General features: G+C 40.5%; 1 protein-coding gene across 1 annotated transcript in view; it reads right to left on the bottom strand.

Moving 5' to 3' along the window:
- Nucleotides 1-982: 982 nt before the first annotated feature.
- hsd17b4 (hydroxysteroid (17-beta) dehydrogenase 4) overlaps nt 983-20,726 on the bottom strand; it is a 159,519-nt gene continuing 139,775 nt past the window's right edge. Inside the window, exons 22-24 of the mRNA XM_041186366.1 lie at nt 17,431-17,569; nt 6,548-6,675; nt 983-1,818 (exon numbers count right to left, since the gene is read on the bottom strand). Of these exons, the coding sequence (XP_041042300.1) occupies nt 1,729-1,818; nt 6,548-6,675; nt 17,431-17,569 (357 nt within the window). The 3' untranslated portion in view covers nt 983-1,728. The remainder of the gene's footprint in view (nt 1,819-6,547; nt 6,676-17,430; nt 17,570-20,726) is intronic.

Genomic DNA, 20,726 nt, shown 5'->3' with positions numbered 1-20,726 from the left:
AAGGTCCAACATCATCCAGGACATTGGAGTTCATTTGATTGACACCCAATCCATCAGCGTAAACATTTGGTCTCTCCACCAACAGCACACCATGCCAGCAGAGTCTCCTTCAACAGCACCTTCCAAACACATGACCTTCCCATCTAGAATAACAAGGGCAGCACATACATGAGAATTGTATCACCTCCAAGTTCACCTTCCAGTGACACACCATCCTGATTTGGAAATCTATTGCTGTTCCTTCACTGTCCCTGGGTCAAAATCCTGTTTGTGCCTCCCTACAGCACAGGGGGTGTACCTAGACTAAATGGGCTGCAGTAGTTCAAGGCTGATGCTCACCACCATCTTCTCGAGGGCAATTAGGGATGGGGTAATAAATAAAGGCTTTGCCAGCAACCTTCAAATTCCAAGAATCAAAAGGACTGGGAATCAAACACCTCCACCGCCACCCTCCCCTCCCCCCAACCCTGAGATTGAGGAACAAACAAACACAATCCCCTTCCACCCTCCCACCCAACTATCACAGTTTTAGGCTTCCTTCCTGCTCCTAAGGTGCAGCCTCGTCTGGAGCACCTCCCACCTGAAAGTCTGGCTTCCAGGTTGGGAAGCTACTGGGAAGGAAGATGCAAGCTGCTGAGTTAATGCTGGGTTATTCTCTCCACTTCTCTGCTCACAGAACCCACCCCTGTCAATAGTTCCTCTTAAATTCTTTGAAGGAAAGGCTCAACGTTAAATGATAGCCTACGGTTATGAACTGTCATAATATCATCTAGCTTTTTCTTTATGTTGTGGCCTATTCTATGATGAAAGTAAATACCAATGCTATATTTATCCACATGGTACAAAGAGAAGTCATGCTGACATTGATTAGATAATATTTTCACAATACATGAACAATGATGCTATTCATTAAGTCATCAATGCAGTCATGAAATCAGGAGGATATTTCCACATTGGGTCTTTCCATTAAACAACTACAATCCATTCTTGATATTCTTTATTTAAACTTTTTATCTCCAAAGGAATTTAGTATAAGCAGATTTCAATTAGTACATTCATGTCAGCAAATATCCAACCTCCCATTGCTCTTACCTTAAATCTGCTGTTTCTAACATGTTAAGACCAGCAGGGCAAAGATTTGGCCCATTTTTAAAATGCATTTTATACAGCATCTACAAATTTTTCCATGAATTTCAATGTGAATTTCAAAGAGAAAGTTGATAAGAATTAAATCTGTTAATTGGAAGGATGGAAAACAGGCATGCTGACAGCAGCATTTTTTTCCATTTCTCAAAAGTAGCAGTGTTCTTAAGAGAATGTAGATCCAAATGGTTGCAATACAGAGAACTGACCAGTCTTTGTTCTGGACATTGTGGACAACGCAACCAATGTAAGACAAGGAAATGGCAATTACAGTCATAAACATTTAAGAAAAAGCAGACAGCCCATATCCTTGTGGTCTAAACATTATAAACTGAATTTTTCCAAGACAAATCACGAGCTACTGAGATGAAGATGGAGATTTATAGTGAATAACTTGCATATTAAAAACAAAAAGGTAGTTTGCCGTTAAGATTATTTTACAGTTAGGCACACATTGAACAAAATTTAGGAAATTATATAGTATTGCTATTTCTAAAAAGCTGTAAATTTTATGTTTATTCAAAGCTTTTTGGGTGATTCAACAGTATGATTCATGTGCTCAGAAGTCATGATTATGTTATTCTCTCATAACTTTGCATAATCTTTGAGGATCATTTCAAGTTTCTGGCTGAGCATGATGTTCCCTTTAACTTTCAGCTGGCCTGCAAAGAAAGCCTGTTAAAAAAAAAACAGATAATTCAAGTATAATTCAAATCATGCCGGACAACAGAAAATGAACATTTATGTTCTAATATTAGCAAGTAATACATAGGCTGATTTTTCTGTTTTGCACTCCAATTTTGCCTATTTCTCATATGTAAAAAAGAATGGGGATCCATAATGCTAGAGCTATGCCCCTTCTGTGCTTCACTTGCACTTCTAGTATTTTCCTGTTGAGGGGAAAGGAACATTGTTGCCTGGAACAGGCAAAAACATTTGACAGAATTACAGAAGGGACATCAATATGCCTTCCATTTTATTCCCTGAGATCTCTGCAACGTTATCTACGGAGGGTTGCGTCACCTACAACAGATTGGAAGAGCCGAGATGGATTTGTCAAGCTTCCAAACTGACAAGCACTTTCCCCTAGATCCAGCTTGAGATCTCCTGGCTGTTGTATTTAGACAGCAGTAACTATGCCACAAAGCCAGAAACAATTACTGATGCCCTAGGCCGCCATGCATTGATACATTTCTTTGGGTGAAAGTTTCTTAATAAAGGGCTAAGCCAGGCTACAGTAATGACCTGAAGCCACAGCTGGGATAAATTCAGATCCCTTCAGGCACGCTTTGCTTGATGGGTGGGGGGGGGGGGGGGGGGGGGGGCATGAGGAGGTGAATCAGCTCACAAAACTGACTGAAACCAGTTATAAGAATGCATGCCAATTCCTTCAGTTTCAGGCTAATTAACTTATATTATAATCAGTTTATTAAACACACAAATGACTCCAATTAGTTATAAAATTAAATGAGCGATGCCTTTGTCCTTTACAAATGATTTATAGGCTGAACACTAAATCTTCAGTCTCCAGCATTCATAACTGTACCATTCAATTAGAAAATTCCTCAGAACCATAATTTTCAACTGGATCACTTGCCAACTGTTACCAATTTCACTGAGAAAACAAGACCCTATGGCTGATTTCCCAAACATTTCATTATAATTGGAAAAATCACACCTCTGCACAATCACTAATGAATTAAATGGAATATTTTAATGAGAGATGTAGGTGATCACCTTGGGACAGTTTTAGGTTTAATTAATAACTTCAACTGGTATTAGTATGAAATTTTAATGTTTTAGAAGAAAATACCAATTCATTTAATCTAGTAATCTGATACTGTGATGTGATTATAGGCCAGATAGCATGAAGCTAACAGAGGAAGTGAATTACAAATTGAAGATACACCCTTTTTCCAAAATAGGACAATACTACAAAGGTGCATCAATGTGTTAATATCACATGGACTACAAAGTAAGCTTTACAGGGTCAAGTTAATTACAATGCTATGATAGTTTTCCTACTTGTAAAACAAAACTAATGATGCAATTTAAAATTTGAATATTTTTACGCTGTGGGGATGTTAGTATTCCCTTATTAATATTTGCAAAAACATTTGACGGTTTCCCTCAATTCTAAAATAGTTAATTAATTGTGATGATATTGGCATGAGCATCAGCTTGACTCTGTGGCATTTACACTTGAGTCAGAAGGATGTGGTTCAGCATGCACACTATGACTTGGCCATATAATCTAGACTGACACTCCAGTGCAACACTGAGGGGGTCCCACATTGTAGGGTTGCCCTCCTTCAGATGAGATGGAAAACTAAGCGCCAATCCACATATAATGGTGATTCAGAAAAAAGCCAACATTGTTCGAAGATTAGACAGTCCTCATGGTTATTCAAGTCCTTTCTCATTGCTGAGAGATTTTTTCTAGGTTACCCAAGAAAAAAAATTGATATGCATATTCTATTTCCATCTTGTTCACTCTTGAGATCAGTCAGCCATCTCTGTAGAATCTACTTAATACTATCTAAACTTGCCTGATTTACCTTCTCAAGTTTTCCAGCATTTTCTATTTTTATTTCAGATTTCCAGCATCCACAGTATTTTGCTTTTATTTATTACCTTCTCAAGTATCTTGAAATTTTTTGTATATCAGCAACTGGTACGAAATCAATATAATTTGGGTGGTTATCAGCTTTGTGTTGATCCTGAACCTAAATTCTAAGATGAATTCGAATATGGGTTGACAAGATTGAGCAGCAATACCCATCCTTGTATTATTTCTCCAATGACCCTTGTTCAACTCCAACTGTTGCTTGTTGTTCCAAGTAAAGATTCTAATAACCCCATCAAATTAACTAATTTCCTATCAATTTCAATTATTTGTAGGAAAATTAATCTTTCAATGTTTCACTGTATTACATGCTTTCTTACCATCCAAGTGTGAGACACTTACTTGTGAGCCATGAATTAAATAAAATGAACCATCTTTTTCTAAAGAAGTATCACAAGCAAGATCTATAACTGAATAAAAGTGAACAAAATACATTTCTCTCAGTTGAGATGACAATAGGGGAACTATAATTGGATGGAATGTTCCTGGCATAGAGGAAAATAAACTCAGCCAAAGTTCCTGCTCCTAATTCCTATTTATGATTATTTGTTGGAAAATGATATTGGGCAAAGACAGGTTTGGGTTCAGAGTTTCATGTTCTCCCCACTCACTAATTAGCCTAGCATATTAAAAATGATCTTTAGAGCCAGATATCAGACAACAATCAGCACCCATGGAAATGTGCCCCGGTAGGATTCAATTATTAAGAATGCTGAAGAGGGAGAAAATAGCAAATAAAGAATTATCAGCATATTTCCACCATCCTTACAAAGCTATTTTTTTGAAGTTGGTTTTTATTTGATTATTCTGAGATATTTAATGGATCTTTAATGATTTTATGAATACTATCCATTAATTCGTGTCCAAAAGGTTTTGAAATAGGACTTTGAGTACCTGCAAGTTATAATGTTAAAATATTAATACTAAATTTATTTCACATATGAAGATAGCATGAATACACAGAATTTGCTCGAGTAAATTTAGCAACACCTTGTTCCAGACTGCTTATGCAAAGAATAAGTACTGAAACATGCATTTGAAATGTACTCTATATCCTTTAAGTTTTGAGAAGTTTGCTTTAATAGTTTCACTGACACTTTGTGAAACAACTCTCAACCCAGTGGTACTAAAAAAGCTGCATTTATAAAGATTGACTAATACCTTGGGAAACTTAAGAAATCTAAAAATCCACTGGAAATTTTTTAGCTTGACTGGAAGGCGTCCGAGATCTTAAATACAATGTTTTAAATTAGTGACAGTGATACAATTTATTGTAAATATTTGAGCAATAACATTATCATACCTGCAATTCGCTTTGTCATTATTTTTTTAAATTATCTTAATAATACTCAACAACTTGCATTGCTCTGCTTTCATTTTAAAAATACAGAAGCAGGTTTTTCAAGTTAAGTTAATTTTAGATGTTTGAGTGCAGACTAGAAAATGGCGAAGAGCAAAATGAACATTTCAAGTTCAGAAATATTTTGACATCTTTCAAAAATGTCTTATTAAAGCGACAACAAAGCAATTGTTGAATAAAATTAAAACTTGGCATTGTATGGTAAAAATCCTAATATTCTTTAACCTGATGTGTTGTAAAATATACTGCAATATTTTAGATTTTCTTGTACTACAAAGTACATATAGTCAGCCTGAACCTTGCTAGGATCTCAATAGAAGCATTCAGATAGAATGTAAATGACAGAAATAAATCACGTCATAAAGCTTCCAATGACAATTTTCAAGGGTTCTTCTACTGTAGCAGATGGAAGATTAGATACTGCAGGGGCTGTCCCCTTCAGATTGGAGCGCTTTAAGGGGCTTAATCAACAGCTTTCATTCAGCTCCAGAAAGAAAAGCTTTTCATTCTTTGGGGAGAATTTTCTCCCCGTGTTGGGGGTGGGGGTGGTTTGTGCGGAGGCAGGCACGCAGCTGATCAGCGTCCGTGATCGGCTGGGCACCGCCATTTTACATGGGTGGGCCAATTAAGGCCCGCCCAGCACGATGTGTGGCCGGAAGCGCTCAGCACTCCCTGTGTGGGTGGGGGTTGCCTGAGTCGGGGAGTGCGCCGTTTTGCGCATGCGTGCAAAAGAGTGCAGAAATCTCCCTGAGGTACAGAGGTGCCTCAGGGAGATTACTTTCACTTATAAAACATTGGAGAAAAGTAAAAAAAAAATTTAAGGACATATCCCCTAATGTGAAACTATCACATGAGCTGAACATGTATATTCATTTTATTAAAATTTTTCAAACACTTTAAAAACGTTCACGAAACCTCATCCTGTGGATGAGGTTACATGAAAAATGCAAAGGCCACCTTAAGGTTGGACGGGCAGCTCAGCTAATTGCTTTATTGGCTTTTTAAATGGCATTGTATGGTAAAAATCCTAATATTCTTTAACCTGATATGTTGTAAAATATACATCACTGCGTGTCATTTTATGCCTCGGCGAGGGGGCCCCACCCCTGCTCGCCGAGCCGAAGATTCAGCCCTTTGGTGTAGGAGTGCTGCAGGCTACCTAGTTGCTGTTTCTAACAGCAGCCAGTAGATTTAAAAAATGCTGGGAATTTAAACTGCAACAGGCCTTTAAAACTTGTGGCAGTACAGCTTCTCTCCACCAATCTGGAGTGAGCACCATAACATGATTATGCTGGACAGTTATAAAATGTGTTGTTAGATATGCTGCCGTAAAAGGAAAAAAGTCAGTTTCATTTTATCTTAAATCTCAAAAGATTTCTGACTTTTTATTAGAATTTATATTTACGAGATTTATTTACCTTTTGAGGATCAAGTTTTCCTGATACCACTTGTACGAAATCATCATCAGACAGTGTAAAAATAGTGTCAGCCCTATGCCGTGCTGCTCCCTTGTACAGTTCTCCAGAACCATTCTTCAAGTCAATAGCTAAAGGACAAGTAAAAACTATTAGAATAAACTCTGCTTAACACTGAAAAATCTGCATTCATGCTTAATTGCTGATTTTGTTAGGGAAAAGCATGTGCAAATTAAATCTATGCAATTACCTAAGTAAATTGTTAAACTGAAACAATACTGTTATGCCAGTGAGAGATTTTATAAAAGGTGTTTAAATCACACCCTGTTGCCTGTTTTCACGTTTCTTAAAATAGGGGACAATATACTTCAGTTCTTTTTATAAAATGTTATATTATCTGTTGCCGATATGATCTCTATTTTCTGAGGGAAGAACCATTTCAAGCCCCTCGTACAATGAGGATATGGTCATCAGCTAATGGAGGGTTTTAACTTGATCAATGCAATTTTTAAAAATTCTTTCATGGGTTGTGGGCTTCGCAGGCTAGACCTGCATTTGTTGCCCATCCATAATTGCCATTGAGAAGATGGTGGTGAACTGCCTTCTTGAACCGCTGCAGTGCATCTGGTGTAGGTACATCCACAGTGCTGTTAGGAAGAAATTCCAGGATTTTGATCCAGCGACAATGAAGGAACAGCAATATAATTCCAAGTCAGGGTGGTGTGTGGTATGGAGGAGAATTTAGTGCCTTTGTCCTTCTAGGTGGTAGAGGTCCTGGATTTGAGAGGTGTTGTTTAACGAGCCTTGGTGAGCTCCTGCACTGCTCTTCTATATAGTACACACTGTTGCCAGTGTGCATTGCTGGTAGAGGGAGTGAATGTTGAAGGTGGTGGATGCGGTGCCAATCAAACAGACTGCTTTGTCTTGGATGGTGTCAAGTTCCTTGAATGTTATTGGAGCCTCACTCATCTGGGCAAGTAGATAGCATTCCCTCACGCGACTGATTTGTTGATGGTGGCCAGGCTTTGGTCAGTCAGGAGGTGACTTACTCACCTCTGGATTCCTAGTCTCTGAGCTGCTCTTGTAGCCAGAGTATTAACATAGTTATTCCAGTTAGTTTCAGTTTAATGGTAAGCTCCAAGATGTTGATAGTGGGGGATTCAGCAATGGTAATGCCATTAAACGTCATGGGGAATTGGCTAGATTCTCTTGTTAGCACTTGTGTGCTGTGAATGTTACTTGCCACTTAGCATCCTAAGCCTGAATGCTGTCCAGATCTTGTTGAATATGGATGCCGACTGCTTTAACATCTGTGGAGTCTCAAATGGTGCTGAACATTGTGCAATCATCTGTGGACATCTCCACTGTTGACCTTATGATGGAAGGTCATTGATGAAGCAGCTGAAGATGGTTGGGTCCAGGATATGACCTTGAGGAACTCATGCAGTGATGTCCTGCAGCTGATTGGCCTCCAACAAATACGCCCATCTTCCTTTGTGCTTGGTATGACTCCAACCAGTGGAGTACTTTTCCCCTAATTCCCATTGACTTCAATCAGGGTTCCTTGATGACACACTCGATCAAATGCTATCTTGATGTCAAGGGCAATCACCCTTATCTCTCCTCTTGAATTTAGCATGTTTGTCCCTGTTTGGACCAAGGCTGTAATGAGGTCAGGAGCTGAATGACCCTGATGGAATCCAAACTTAGCATTGGCGAGCAGGTAATTGCTGTCTAAGTGTCACTTGGTAGCACTGCCAACAACCACCTTGCTGATGATCTAGAGGAGGCTATTGGGACAGTAACTGGTTGGATTGGATTTGTCCTCCTTTTTGTCAATAGGACATACCTGGATAATTTTCAATATTGCCGGGTAAATGTCAGTGCTGTAGCTGTACTGGAACAGCTTGACTAACGGTGCGGCTTGTTTTGGAAAACAAATCTTCAGTACCATTGACATGATGTTGTTGTCAGGGCCAAGAGCCTTTGCACTAGCCAGTGCCTTCAGCCGTTTCTTGATATCATGTAGAGTGAATCGAATTGGTTGAAGATTGGCATGTGATGCTGGGGACCTGAGAAGGAAGCTGAGATGGATCATCCATTCGGCACGTCGGGCTGAAGATGGCTGCAATACTTCAGCCTTGTCTTTTGCACAGATGTGTTGGTCTCTCCTAGCATTGAGAATGGGGATATTTGTGGAGCCTCCTCCTTATGGAGTGTTTTCCTCCTGTTAGTCGTTTAATTGCCCACCACCATCCACAACTGGATGTGGCGAAACGGCAGGGCAAATAAGCAATTCTATGCATATCTAAGGATGAGATTTTGTAACTTTAATTATAAATGCAGATAAAGATATTTCACAGTTAAAATTGGGTTTATTTAAAGATTAGAAACTGCTAAATAGGAACTTATCCTATTTCTAAATGGAATGCAAAGAGGAAAATCAGTCAGAATGACTGCCTATAATGGAGCTTGTCCAATTTTCTGTCCAACAATCAATCAGGCAGATCACCATGTGATCCTCTCTATGATTTTCTTCTCTGTACTGCTGCCAAGGAATCCCAAACATCCCAACGGGAAATGGGATATCTTACTTATATGGAATAGGAATAGGAATGGGGGGGGAAAGAGAAATAAGGCATAACATTCACACTTTGACCCAAAGAGACAACATTTAAAATCCAAGTAGATGGCTGAAGCCTGAAACACATTCATGATCTCATTGGTCTTCTATGAAACAGAACACTGCAAACAAATAGCCCTGCACTTGGCAGAGGATGGCATCTTATACACTGCACAAGTAGAGTATCTCAAATCTGGCAACCTGGGGATCGAGTCCACACTGGATTTTGGAACTTGCCGATTTTCAGGAAAAAAAATCAGAACACCTTAATTCAAGTCAGGACACCTTAATTCAGTAAATAGGGGATGCAGGAAAACCTGGCGGTGGTGTCAAGGTTTGCTGGAGCGCAGGAAAAATGTCTGGTTTTCAGACACAGACAATTTTTGGGTAGTGGGATTTGCGATACTCTACCTGTAGTAGGCATTATGGTAAAGCCGCGGCTTTATTCAGATTGGAGAGTTTCATCCTCCAATAAAGAAAAAGAGCTGCAAATGCTTAAAGCAGGAATAAAAACACAAAATGTTGGAAATGCACAGGAAATGTTAACTTTTTTTTCCGAATTCTATCAAATCTGCCATGAGTTTCCAGGATTTTCTATTTTTTTTCTTTACGAGTGAATAAATTCAGACACTTCACATATTTGTTCCATGGAACAGATTAAGTATAGGTTCATGCCCAAAACCCCATTGTACCACTGCTGGGTAAAATGGACCTAACAAATTTTAATTATCGTAAGCTGTGGTTCCAGCAAGTCTTAAAAGAATTTTGCCCTTCATGAAATTATCAGTGGATAATTATCAGTATCCTGCTGAGTTGCCACCAAACGTTAAAGTATTGTGAACCATGAGGAGCATAGTGGTAGAGTTCAAAAGGACAGCTGAGAGGAGACTTGACAGAGGTATTCAAGGTTCTGAGGGGTATGAAGAGGGTAAATAGTGAAAACTGCTGCCACTCAAGAGGACATCAAGAACTCGAGGGCACAGATTCAAAATAATTGGCAAAAGGAGTAAATGTGATTTGAGAAAAAATTCTCTCACCCAGAGGGTAGTTGGAGTCTGGAACAAACTTCCTGAAAGGGTGGTGGTGGCAGGTTCGATTGAGGTATTCAAAAGGGATTTGGATTGCTACCTGAAAAGAGAGAATGTGCAAGGTTACGGGTATAAGGCAGGGGAGAGGGACTAAGTGGAACGCTCTTTCAAAGAGCCAGTGCAGACTCGATGAGCTGAATGGCCTCCTTCTGCACTGTAAAGATACTATGATACGTAAGCAGGCAGGTTGAATGGGCAGTCATGTGACAGATGAAATTTAATGCAGAGAAGTGTGAAGCGATACATTTCGGTAGCAAGAATGAGGAAAGGCAACATAAAATAAAGAGTGCAATTCGAAAGGGGCTGTAGGCTCAGAGCAACCTGAAGGTATGTGTGCACAAATCGTTGAAAGTAGCAGAGCAGCCTGACAAAGCAGTCAAAGCAGCTAGAGTTTGGAGCAGGAACAATTGTTCGGCCTCAACTGGAGGCCTTAATTGTATCCAATTCTGGGCACCACACTTAATGAAGGATGTGAAGGTTTTAGAGGGGTCTTTCAGGCGGTTGCCCACTCAACTTCCTCTGTCCTCTTCTTGCCTTGTTTCGAGGAAATTGTGTGCCTGCTCTGCCAGTTGAAGGTTAAAATAGCAATTGGGGTTCCATGTACATTAGTGTGCCCCAATTTGCATTTTAAAAGGACCTTTCGCCTATCCAGGCAAGTGCTCTGGCCACACAGCAGAAAGCCCTTAGGAATGCAATGTCAACCTCACCAGAGGGAATGAGGCAGTTAAGTTACACCCGACTATATTCAAAATGCAAAACAAGAACAAAAAGTGGAGAAACTCAGCAGGTCTGACAGCATCTGTGCAGAGAAAGACAGAGTTAACGATTCAAGTCCGTATGACTTCTTCAGAGCTAAAGGGAAGTAGAAGTATGGTGAAATATATACTGTTTGAAGGGGCTGGAACAGGTGAAGCTGGATAGAAGGCCAGCAATAGGTGGAGGCAAAGGAGAGATTTTAAAAGATGACAAGAACAAAAGGTCAAAGGGGTGTTAATGGTGGTGGTACTGGCTAAAGGAGATGCTAATGGTGACATTAAGAGTAGAAAGCAGAATGTGATAATGGCTGGACCAGGGTAAGCACTCTGGGAAGAACCACTTGAGCAAGTGACAGATGGCCTGAGTGGGGATGGTGTGGGGGGAGGGGACAATGGTGGGAAAAAAGATCAAAAATAGGCTAAAAGCTTAACAGTAAGGACTCCATCCCATTCTCTCAGTTCCTTCGCCTCGGTTGCATCTATTTTGATGATGCAACTTTCCAAAACAGTGCTTCTAACATGTCTTCCTTCTTCCTTAACCAAGGTTTCCCAGCCATGGTGGTTGACAGGGCCCTCCACCGTGTCTAACCCATCTCCTGCGTCTCTGCCCTCACACCTTCATCTTCTTTCCAGAACCATGATAGGGTCCCCCTTGTCCTCACTTTTCACCCCACCAGCCTCCGTGTTCAAACGATCATCCTCCGCCATTTCTGTCACCTCCAGCATGATGCCACCACCAAATAATCTTCCTTTCACCACCCCCTGTTGACATTCCGTAGGGACTGTTCCCTCCGGGACACCCTGGTCCATTCCTCCACCACCCTCAACCCTCTCCCACGGTACCTTCCCATGCAATCGCAGAAGGTGTAACACCTGCCCCTTTACTGTCAAAGGGCCGAAACAGTCCTTTCAAGTGAAGCAGACTGGGTGAATGCTTTATGGAACACCTTTGGTCTGTCCGCAAGCATGACCCAGACGTTCCTGTCGCTTGCCATTTTAACACACCGTCCTGCTCTCATGCCCACATGTCCGTCCTTGGCCTGCTGCAATGTCCCAGTGAAGCTCAACGCAAACTGGAGGAACAGCACCTCATCTTCTGATTAGGCACTTTACAGCCTTCTGGACTTAACATTGAGTTCAACAACTTCAGACCATGACCTCACTCCTCCATCCTCACCCTTTTTTGATCCCTTTTTTTAAATATTCATTTTTATTTTAAAGTTTTTATTTATGATTTTTCCCACTTATTTTTAAAATTCATTTCCATTTTTATTAATTGTTTTAGCCTATTTTCGATCTTTTTTCCCACCACCGTCCCCTCCCCCTCCCCCCACCCCACCCCCACTAGGGCCATCTGTCACTTGCTCATGTTGTTCTTTCTAAAGCACTTAACCTGGTCTGGCCATGATCACATTCTGTTTTCTACTCTTAACGTCACCATTAGCACCTCTTTTAGCCAGTATCACCACCATAAACACCCTTTTGACCTTTCATTTATGACGTCTTTTGCAACCTCTCCTTTGCCTCCATCTATCACTGGCCTTCTATCCAGCTTCACCTGTTCCACTCCCCTCAAACAGTATATATTTCACCACATTTCTACTTCCCTTTAGCTCTGAAGAAGTCATACGGACTCAAAACGTCAACTCTGCGTTTCGCTCCACAGATGCTGTCAGACGTGCTGAGTTTTTCCAGCAATTTTTATTTTTGTTTCAGATTTCCAGCATCCGCAGTATTTTGCCTTTATATTCAAAATGCTACTGCTGGGTTTGTGTGTTAGCCCAAAATATTAGTTTACCTTTTCTGTTTTCAGATGCAGGTTGAGCAACTGTACATTTTGGGTTTTCTGTTTTTACTGCTGGCATTGGTATAAACAATGCTGGCTTAGTCGAAGATTTAAGATCCAGGAGCACTGCACAGTGCTACTGCATTGTCAGAGTGCTGCTGATGTTGGCACCTGTTTTGGCTGGTAAAGATGAAAAGCATCCAGTGAACATTTTTAAATGGAATTTTATTGAGAATGCAATTGCATATAATTACAACATAGAAACAGGCCCTTCTGCCCAACTAGTAGATGCTGATATTTATACTCTACACTAGTCTCCTCCCATTTTATCTGCTTCATCTCAGCCTTTCAGCATAACTTCCTATTACCTCTTCTCTCATGTACTCAAGTCTCATTTTGAAACCATCCATGTTATTTTACAACAACTTCCAACGGTAGCAAGTTCCACATACTAACGAAATTTCTCCTTATCGGATTTATTAGTAAGCATCTTGTGCTTATGGTAACTAATTTTATATTCTTACAAGTGGAAACATTCTTTCCACATCTAGCCTGTCAAACCTGTTCAAAAATTTACAGATATCTATCAGGTCACCTCTAAGTCTTCTCTTTTCTAAAGAAAAAGGCCTCACCCTGTTCAACCATTCAGACAGTTGTAATCTCTCAGTTCTGGCGTCATCCTCATAATTTTTTTTTTGTACGTTCTCTCAGGTTTCTACGTCCTTAACATGGAGGCCATAATACTTATGAATTCTATATCTTTAAAAATTAAATGCCAATGTTTTGTTAATATTTTAACTGTTTTGCAGACATACGATGCTGCATTTAATGATTTGTTCATCTGTACTCTTCAATCCCTTTGCTCTTCTAACCCATTCAGTTTCTTGTTTTCTAAGGTGCAGATGATGTTTCTATTTTTCCCACCCAAACTGCACCATCTTACATTGATCTATGTTAAAATTAATTTGTCACTTATTATCACAGTTTGAAAGTTTTCTAATATCTTCTCATATTACATTGAATTTTTCCTTATTTTTAGTTATGGTTTGGTATCACCTGCAAATGTTGATTTTGAGTTACGTCCTCTTAAGTCCAAATCATTAATGCAATTTATAAATAACTTGTCCCAGCACTGATCCTTGTAAAATATTACTTACTATCTTCCTCCAAGCTGAGTGACTACAATTTACCCTTCCAGTTAGCCATCTTTTTAAAAAAAATGTTATCCATTCAACTATTTATCCTATCTAGACATGCCTTAACCTTTGTCATGAGCTTACTGTATGGTAGGCTTACTAAAGCCTTTTGACAATCCATGTATATGACGTCTACTGCATGATTCTCGCCTACTCTTTTTACCTCTTCAAGGACTTCTTTTATAGTTAGTGAAGCAAGACTTAGCTTTTTGGAATCCATGCTGAATATTTTCTAATATATTTTTGGTGTCTAGATGCTCCATCACTTCTTTTCATATAGAAAAGAATAGATATTGAAGTCATTGGATGGACCCATAAGAACATAAACCACATTGGTGACCACTGCCAATAGACCTCTATCATTCTGCTTCCTTAAGTTGCCCAAAATATCAGCAAAATAGTGGGTTTTTTAAGGAACATATGCCTAATGGAATCAGCTATATAAGATTAAAACTTATGTTTGCTGGTCAGGGAGAGGGGAGATGATACAGAGCAGAAGAAAGGGAATCTGATCAGAATTTCTTTTTGGTTTAGCCAATCTTACATTTAGAAAAATTCTACAACTCCAGAAAATTCCACACTAGTCAAAGTTTTTAACTTTGAAGAAAATATTTTATCTGTTAAATGAAAAGGCACAATTTTTGAGCCTAAAAGGATATTTCAGTGTTCCAAACTCTTGAACCATGGCTAGACACCAAAGCAGATTAGATAAGCTTGAATTTATGATGCATTTTTACTGCTCTGATGAATTGAAAACTTAAAATCCTGAACCTGCTATTTTCATTTTCCCCAGGTTGAAGGACATTAACTGAAGATGCTTGGGCTACACTTGTCATATAAGACAGAAACAAGCTAACAGGGCTCAAATGATCTCAATTGCTGACAATTTCTACAGCTCACTGGTGCCACATTGCAGGAAAAAGGCAACAAATCTTGCATTGTAAGTATGACTGCAGCTGAACAGCACATTTAGAATCAGACAGAGCACTGCCAGGAAGTAATGAAGAGAATAAGCAATACTTTGCCAGTCCTGGGAATTAATAAAATAGTGGCATTATGATAATATATAAAGCAGCTATTAAAACAAAAGTGGATTACTGAGTCAAGGGATAAGGCTTAAATTGGCTTTCCACATGCTACAAGTCTGACTATGAGATTTTTCTTTAATATGGATATATTCAAGGAGTTTAATATTGCCAAGTTTAATTAAATCTCTGGTATTGTTATGATTCTGTTATAAGCAACACGTTGGGAATTCTTCAATTGGGAAAATAATATTCTAGTCATTACCTCTGTGGTTTAAATATCCAATAAAATTAGTGATCTCAACAGTATATACACCAGAAATTTTACAACATAGCTGAGGGTCATTTTCAAAGCAACTTTGTCATCTTTCATTCTACAGAATAAAATAGACTGCAACCCTCTCACCAACACAAAAAAAAACCACTCGTGTTGTCATACTGAGCATTATGGTAAATATTTAGAAATCCATTCTTTGTTTCAGTTACTTCCAATTTTCAAGCAAAAAAAAAAACCCACTATAATACTTTATAAATCTTACTTAGTCTGTCACAGATAAATTCTTCTGTGATTTGCCATTTAAAAAAGATGCTGCTTGGAGGTCTCGACTGGCATCAACTTTTCCACAAATCTTTGGTTAAGAAATCAGGTGTAGTATCAATCTATTCACAAATATTTATATGTCAAATGTTAATGTTGGATTATCAGTATAGGTCAGGCTGCTTACATGGATGGGGAAAACAGAAGCAACCATTAAAAAAGGCACCAATTCTCATTCACTGCTTTTAATCAAAGCACATATTCTTACTAATTTCAATAAACAGGCATTTTACACCACCAAGCGGCCATCAGCATTACTCTTGAGTTACAGTGGGTGAAATTCAACTTTGGCGGGGTGCTGAATGAGCTACTGTAATTTGGAAACTCACTCATTCCAGTCAATGGAAAGGAAAATTGTTCAGGTTGTACAAGGGGCAGCCAATTTGTTAACTTTCATTTTGCAACCACACTGAAGTAGAATTTCACCCCTTAAGCTGATTCACAACAACTTGCGTCCTTAAACATTGATTTATCTAAAATAGTAAATGAGAATTAATGCCTTTAGTTGGACACCTGAAATCAGAAAAGCTCTTCAGGGATCATCTAGTTTGGGATTATGCAGCCATTTCAAACCGAATCTACAGTCAGAATTCAAGCACTGTGAGTGCTCTTACGTTATTGTACTGGGAGATACCGCTAAAATAATGAGGCTTCTGCAAATTTAAGAACTTTGAAGTTCCTGTATTAAAAAATATTCTGACAAAGGGATTACTTGTTGTTTGTTGCTCATACTCTAGTTTCTAAGTCATGATTTAACTGCATGGTACAGCAGAGAATTAAGTAGAACACACAGCACAGGTTATTCTGGCCATCTGTGTTGGCATTAATGCTTCAGTTGAGATTTCTCCCATCCTTCTTCATCTAATCAACAGTGTAACCCACTATTCCCTTCTCCCACCAAGGCTTATCTACCCTCCCCTAAATTCATCTATACTATTCACCTAGCTGGTCTCTAGCTCCACATTTTCACCACTCTATGGGTGAAGCAGTTTCTTCTGAATTTCCTATTTAATTCTTGGGTGACCAACTTATATTGATGGTCTCTCGTTTTTCTCTTCCCCACAAGTGGAAACACACTTTTCCTTCTTTATCAAAACCTTTCAAAATTTTAAGACATCCTCAGCCTAGTCTTTTCAAGGCGGGGGGAAAATAAAAGAGGCCCAGCCTATACATCCTTCCCAAATTGGTATAATCTCACAGTTCTTCTAACATTTCTGTAAATCTTTTTTGCACCCTTTCCAGTATTTCTATATCCTTTGTATGATATGGCAGCCAGAACTGCACACAGTACTCGAAGTGTGGTCAAATCAAGGTTCAACAGAAGTTTAGCAAAACTTCTCAACTATTCAATTCTATTCCTTTAGAAACTATAGTACTTGCTTTGTTTTTTTTTTTAATGGCCTTATTAACCTGTGTCATTAATTCTTAGTGATTTGTGTATTTGTACTGCCAGACCTTTAGATTCTCTACTCTAGATTCTTATTTTCCAAATCATATGTAACCGTCTCACTGATCCTTGGTTGGACACCACTTCCCACCTCTGCCACTCTGAAAACTACCTTTTACCCCTACTTTGTGTTTTCTCTCTTGCAGCCAGCAAGCTAGCTATTTTGTCCCCTGACTCCACAAGGTCTACAAGGTACCATATTGACGGCCTTTTAGAAATCCAGGTTGTAGTACATCTACTGCCTTATCTTTGTCGACACATTCTGTTAGATTCTTGGTTATACCACATGCAATCCCCATAGCAAGGAATGTCAGATTGGGAGACTTCTGTCACAAGGAAAATACAAATCATTTTGCAAAACAACTTACTCCACTGTGCAGCAGTGTTCCCATCTTTAGTGATATCCCACTGGAAGATTGCATTCACCTTTTTCACCAGCTCCTTGCCAACATTTTTAATGCGGCGACTGACTTCTGCAAACACAAGGTCACTTTGGAGCTCTTCTCTCTGAAGAAAACAACATTAATGACAGTAATTCTACATTCAAGATTGGTGATGTCACAAAAAGAATAACTTTTTACTGTAAGTACTATTCCACTAAATCGACCAAGAAAAGGCATCCGTAAAGGAATTTTTTAATATACTGTGCAATGCTATTATTCACCTTTCACAATTTTCAAACATTCCATCATATGCCATTTGCAAAACAAAAACTTTTACCTAACGCTGAATATTGTGAATTTAGGGGACAGGGAAATACGGTCACAGTCTGCAGACAGACAAAGGCTGTTCAACCTTGAATTAAAAATGCTATACTATTAGCAATATTGAACTAATAAAAGTGCAGAACAGTCTTGTTTCAAATTTATTTAATGAGAAAAAAAAAACCACAAATTATTTTAAGCTTCTTTTCCAGGTTAATTCACCATGAAAATGGCTAACGTTTCCCTTCTAATAGCATTGCCAGAACTACCAGTCTCAGACTTGGCAGCAGAGCTTTAGTGATTATTCAACTAACATTCTTGCATTTAGAGAAGATTTCTGTGTTACATCTTTTCACAAAGTATAAGTAATAGCTGAAACAAGGGCCTGAATGTCACGCTGGCATGTGTGCCAAGTGGGCAGGCCCGGAAGCGGACATATAATACACTCCTGGGTGAGATAGCATTTCCAACGCAACATCACGCTGGATGGCCAATTAAGAGCATGAAACACTTCTGCTCAACGATGGGAAGGCCGGCAGGAGGGGGTGCCATGGAAGCCTGTCGGGCAACGGGTCCAATGGCAACCCGCTGGGGGATTTGAAAGCAGCAGAGGCAGCTCCCCACAGGCTGCCAGGAGACACTTGGTAGTTTTGGAGCTGTTTGACAAAACCATTTTTTGAGCTGCAATGGCATCTGCTGGGCATGCCAGGCTGGAGGGCAAGTCCTGTGGGTACTCGACTCCCTGGTTCTCAGGTGAGTGGCTGGGAATCCTCATGGAGGAGGTCAGTTCCAGGTAAGATATCCTCATCCGCAGGAATGGCAAGAGGATGCCACCACACCTGACCAAGAAAGCATGGGCAGAGGTGGCAGCCCAGGTCAGCAGCCATGATGTTGTGCGTCGCACATAGATGCAGTGCCACAACGATCTGCTGCACTCAACAAGGGAGAGTGCAGAGTTGGCATGCATCTGTGTGGGCAAGTGTTAACGGCTAGCCATTGCCCCATGGTGCTCAGGGGTGTTAAGAGTCTGAGTGCCAAATGTCAATGGTAGCAGCGCCAGCCAAGGTGGTGAGCTCTGGCTGATTGCTTTGTGGGTTGAGGGCCATGACCCGGATGTGATCTGCAAGGTGCTCCTCAGGTGGAGTTGGCCAGGTTGCACTGACGCTGCAGGTAGAGAGTGGACTAATCAATTATCCTCTGTCCTTTCAGGAGGAGAGGCCATAACAACATCGAGATGTCAAGGACAGGCTGAGGCCCCCCCAAACCTGCTCATGTTGACGAAATACGAGATGGATGCCTTAGAGATGGAGTGTTGGCACCCAGCTCAGTCCACCGGTCGTGGAGAGGCAGGGACCTTTGATAAAGGTAAGAGTGCAGTGCATAGATGCGAGTGTGTCAGTGTGTGTAAATGTTAAAAACAAAAAAACTGCGGATGCTGGAAATCCAAAACAAAAACAGAATTACCTGGAAAAACTCAGCAGGTCTGGCAGCATCGGCGGAGAAGAAAAGAGTTGACGTTTCGAGTCCTCATGACCCTTCGACAGAACTTGAGTTCGAGTCCAAGAAAGAGTTGAAATATAAGCTGGTTTAAGGTGTGTGTGTGGGGGGCGGAGAGATAGAGAGAGAGAGAGGTGGGGGGGGGTGTGGTTGTAGGGACAAACAAGCAGTGATAGAAGCAGATCATCAAAAGATGTCAACGACAATAGTACAATAGAACACATAGGTGTTAAAGTTAAAGTTGGTGATATTATCTAAACGAATGTGTTAATTAAGAATTGATGGTAGGGCATTCAAGGTATAGCTCTAGTGGGGTTTTTTTTTATATAATGGAAATAGGTGGGAAAAGAAAAATCTTAATAATTTATTGGAAAAAAAAGGAAGGGGGAAACAGAAAGGGGGTGGGGATGGGGGAGGGAGCTCACGACCTAAAGTTGTTGAATTCAATATTCAGTCCGGAAGGCTGTAAAGTCCCTAGTCGGAAGATGAGGTGTTGTTCCTCCAGTTTACGTTGGGCTTCACTGGAACAATGCAGCAAGCCAAGGACAGACATGTGGGCAAGAGAGCAGGGTGGAGTGTTAAAATGGCAAGCGACAGGGAGGTTTGGGTCATTCTTGCGGACAGACCGCAGGTGTTCTGCAAAGCGGTCGCCCAGTTTACGTTTGGTCTCTCCAATGTAGAGGAGACCACATTGGGAGCAACGAATGCAATAGACTAAGTTGGGGGAAATGCAAGTGAAATGCTGCTTCACTTGAAAGGAGTGTTTGGGTCCTTGGACGGTGAGGAGAGAGGAAGTGAAGGGGCAGGTGTTGCATCTTTTGCGTGGGCATGGGGTGGTGCCATAGGAGGGGGTTGAGGAGTAGGGGGTGATGGAGGAGTGGACCAGGGTGTCCCGGAGGGAGCGATCCCTACGGAATGCCGATAAGGGGGGTGAAGGGAAAATGTGTTTGGTGGTGGCATCATGCTGGAGTTGGCGGAAATGGCGGAGGATGATCCTTTGAATGCGGAGGCTGGTGGGGTGATAAGTGAGGACAAGGGGGACCCTATCATGTTTCTGGGAGGGAGGAGAAGGCGTGAGGGCAGATGCGCGGGAGATAGGCCGGACACGGTTGAGGGCCCTGTCAACGACCGTGGGTGGAAAACCTCGGTTAAGGAAGAAGGAGGACATGTCAGAGGAACTGTTTTTGAATGTAGCATCATCGGAACAGATGCGACGGAGGCGAAGGAACTGAGAGAATGGGATGGAGTCCTTACAGGAAGCGGGGTGTGAGGAGCTGTAGGCGAGATAGCTGTGGGAGTCGGTGGGTTTGTAATGGATATTGGTGGACAGTCTATCACCAGAGATTGAGACAGAGAGGTCAAGGAAGGGAAGGGAAATGTCAGAGATGGACCACGTGAAAATGATGGAGGGGTGGAGATTGGAAGCAAAATTAATAAATTTTTCCAAGTCCCGACGAGAGCAT

The sequence above is a fragment of the Carcharodon carcharias genome, chromosome 4 (genome assembly GCF_017639515.1).
Source record: "Carcharodon carcharias isolate sCarCar2 chromosome 4, sCarCar2.pri, whole genome shotgun sequence".
NCBI classification, from domain to species: Eukaryota; Metazoa; Chordata; class Chondrichthyes; order Lamniformes; family Lamnidae; genus Carcharodon; species Carcharodon carcharias.
The sequence above is the reverse complement of the archived record's forward strand: the minus strand, read 5'-3'. Positions and strand labels throughout refer to the sequence as shown.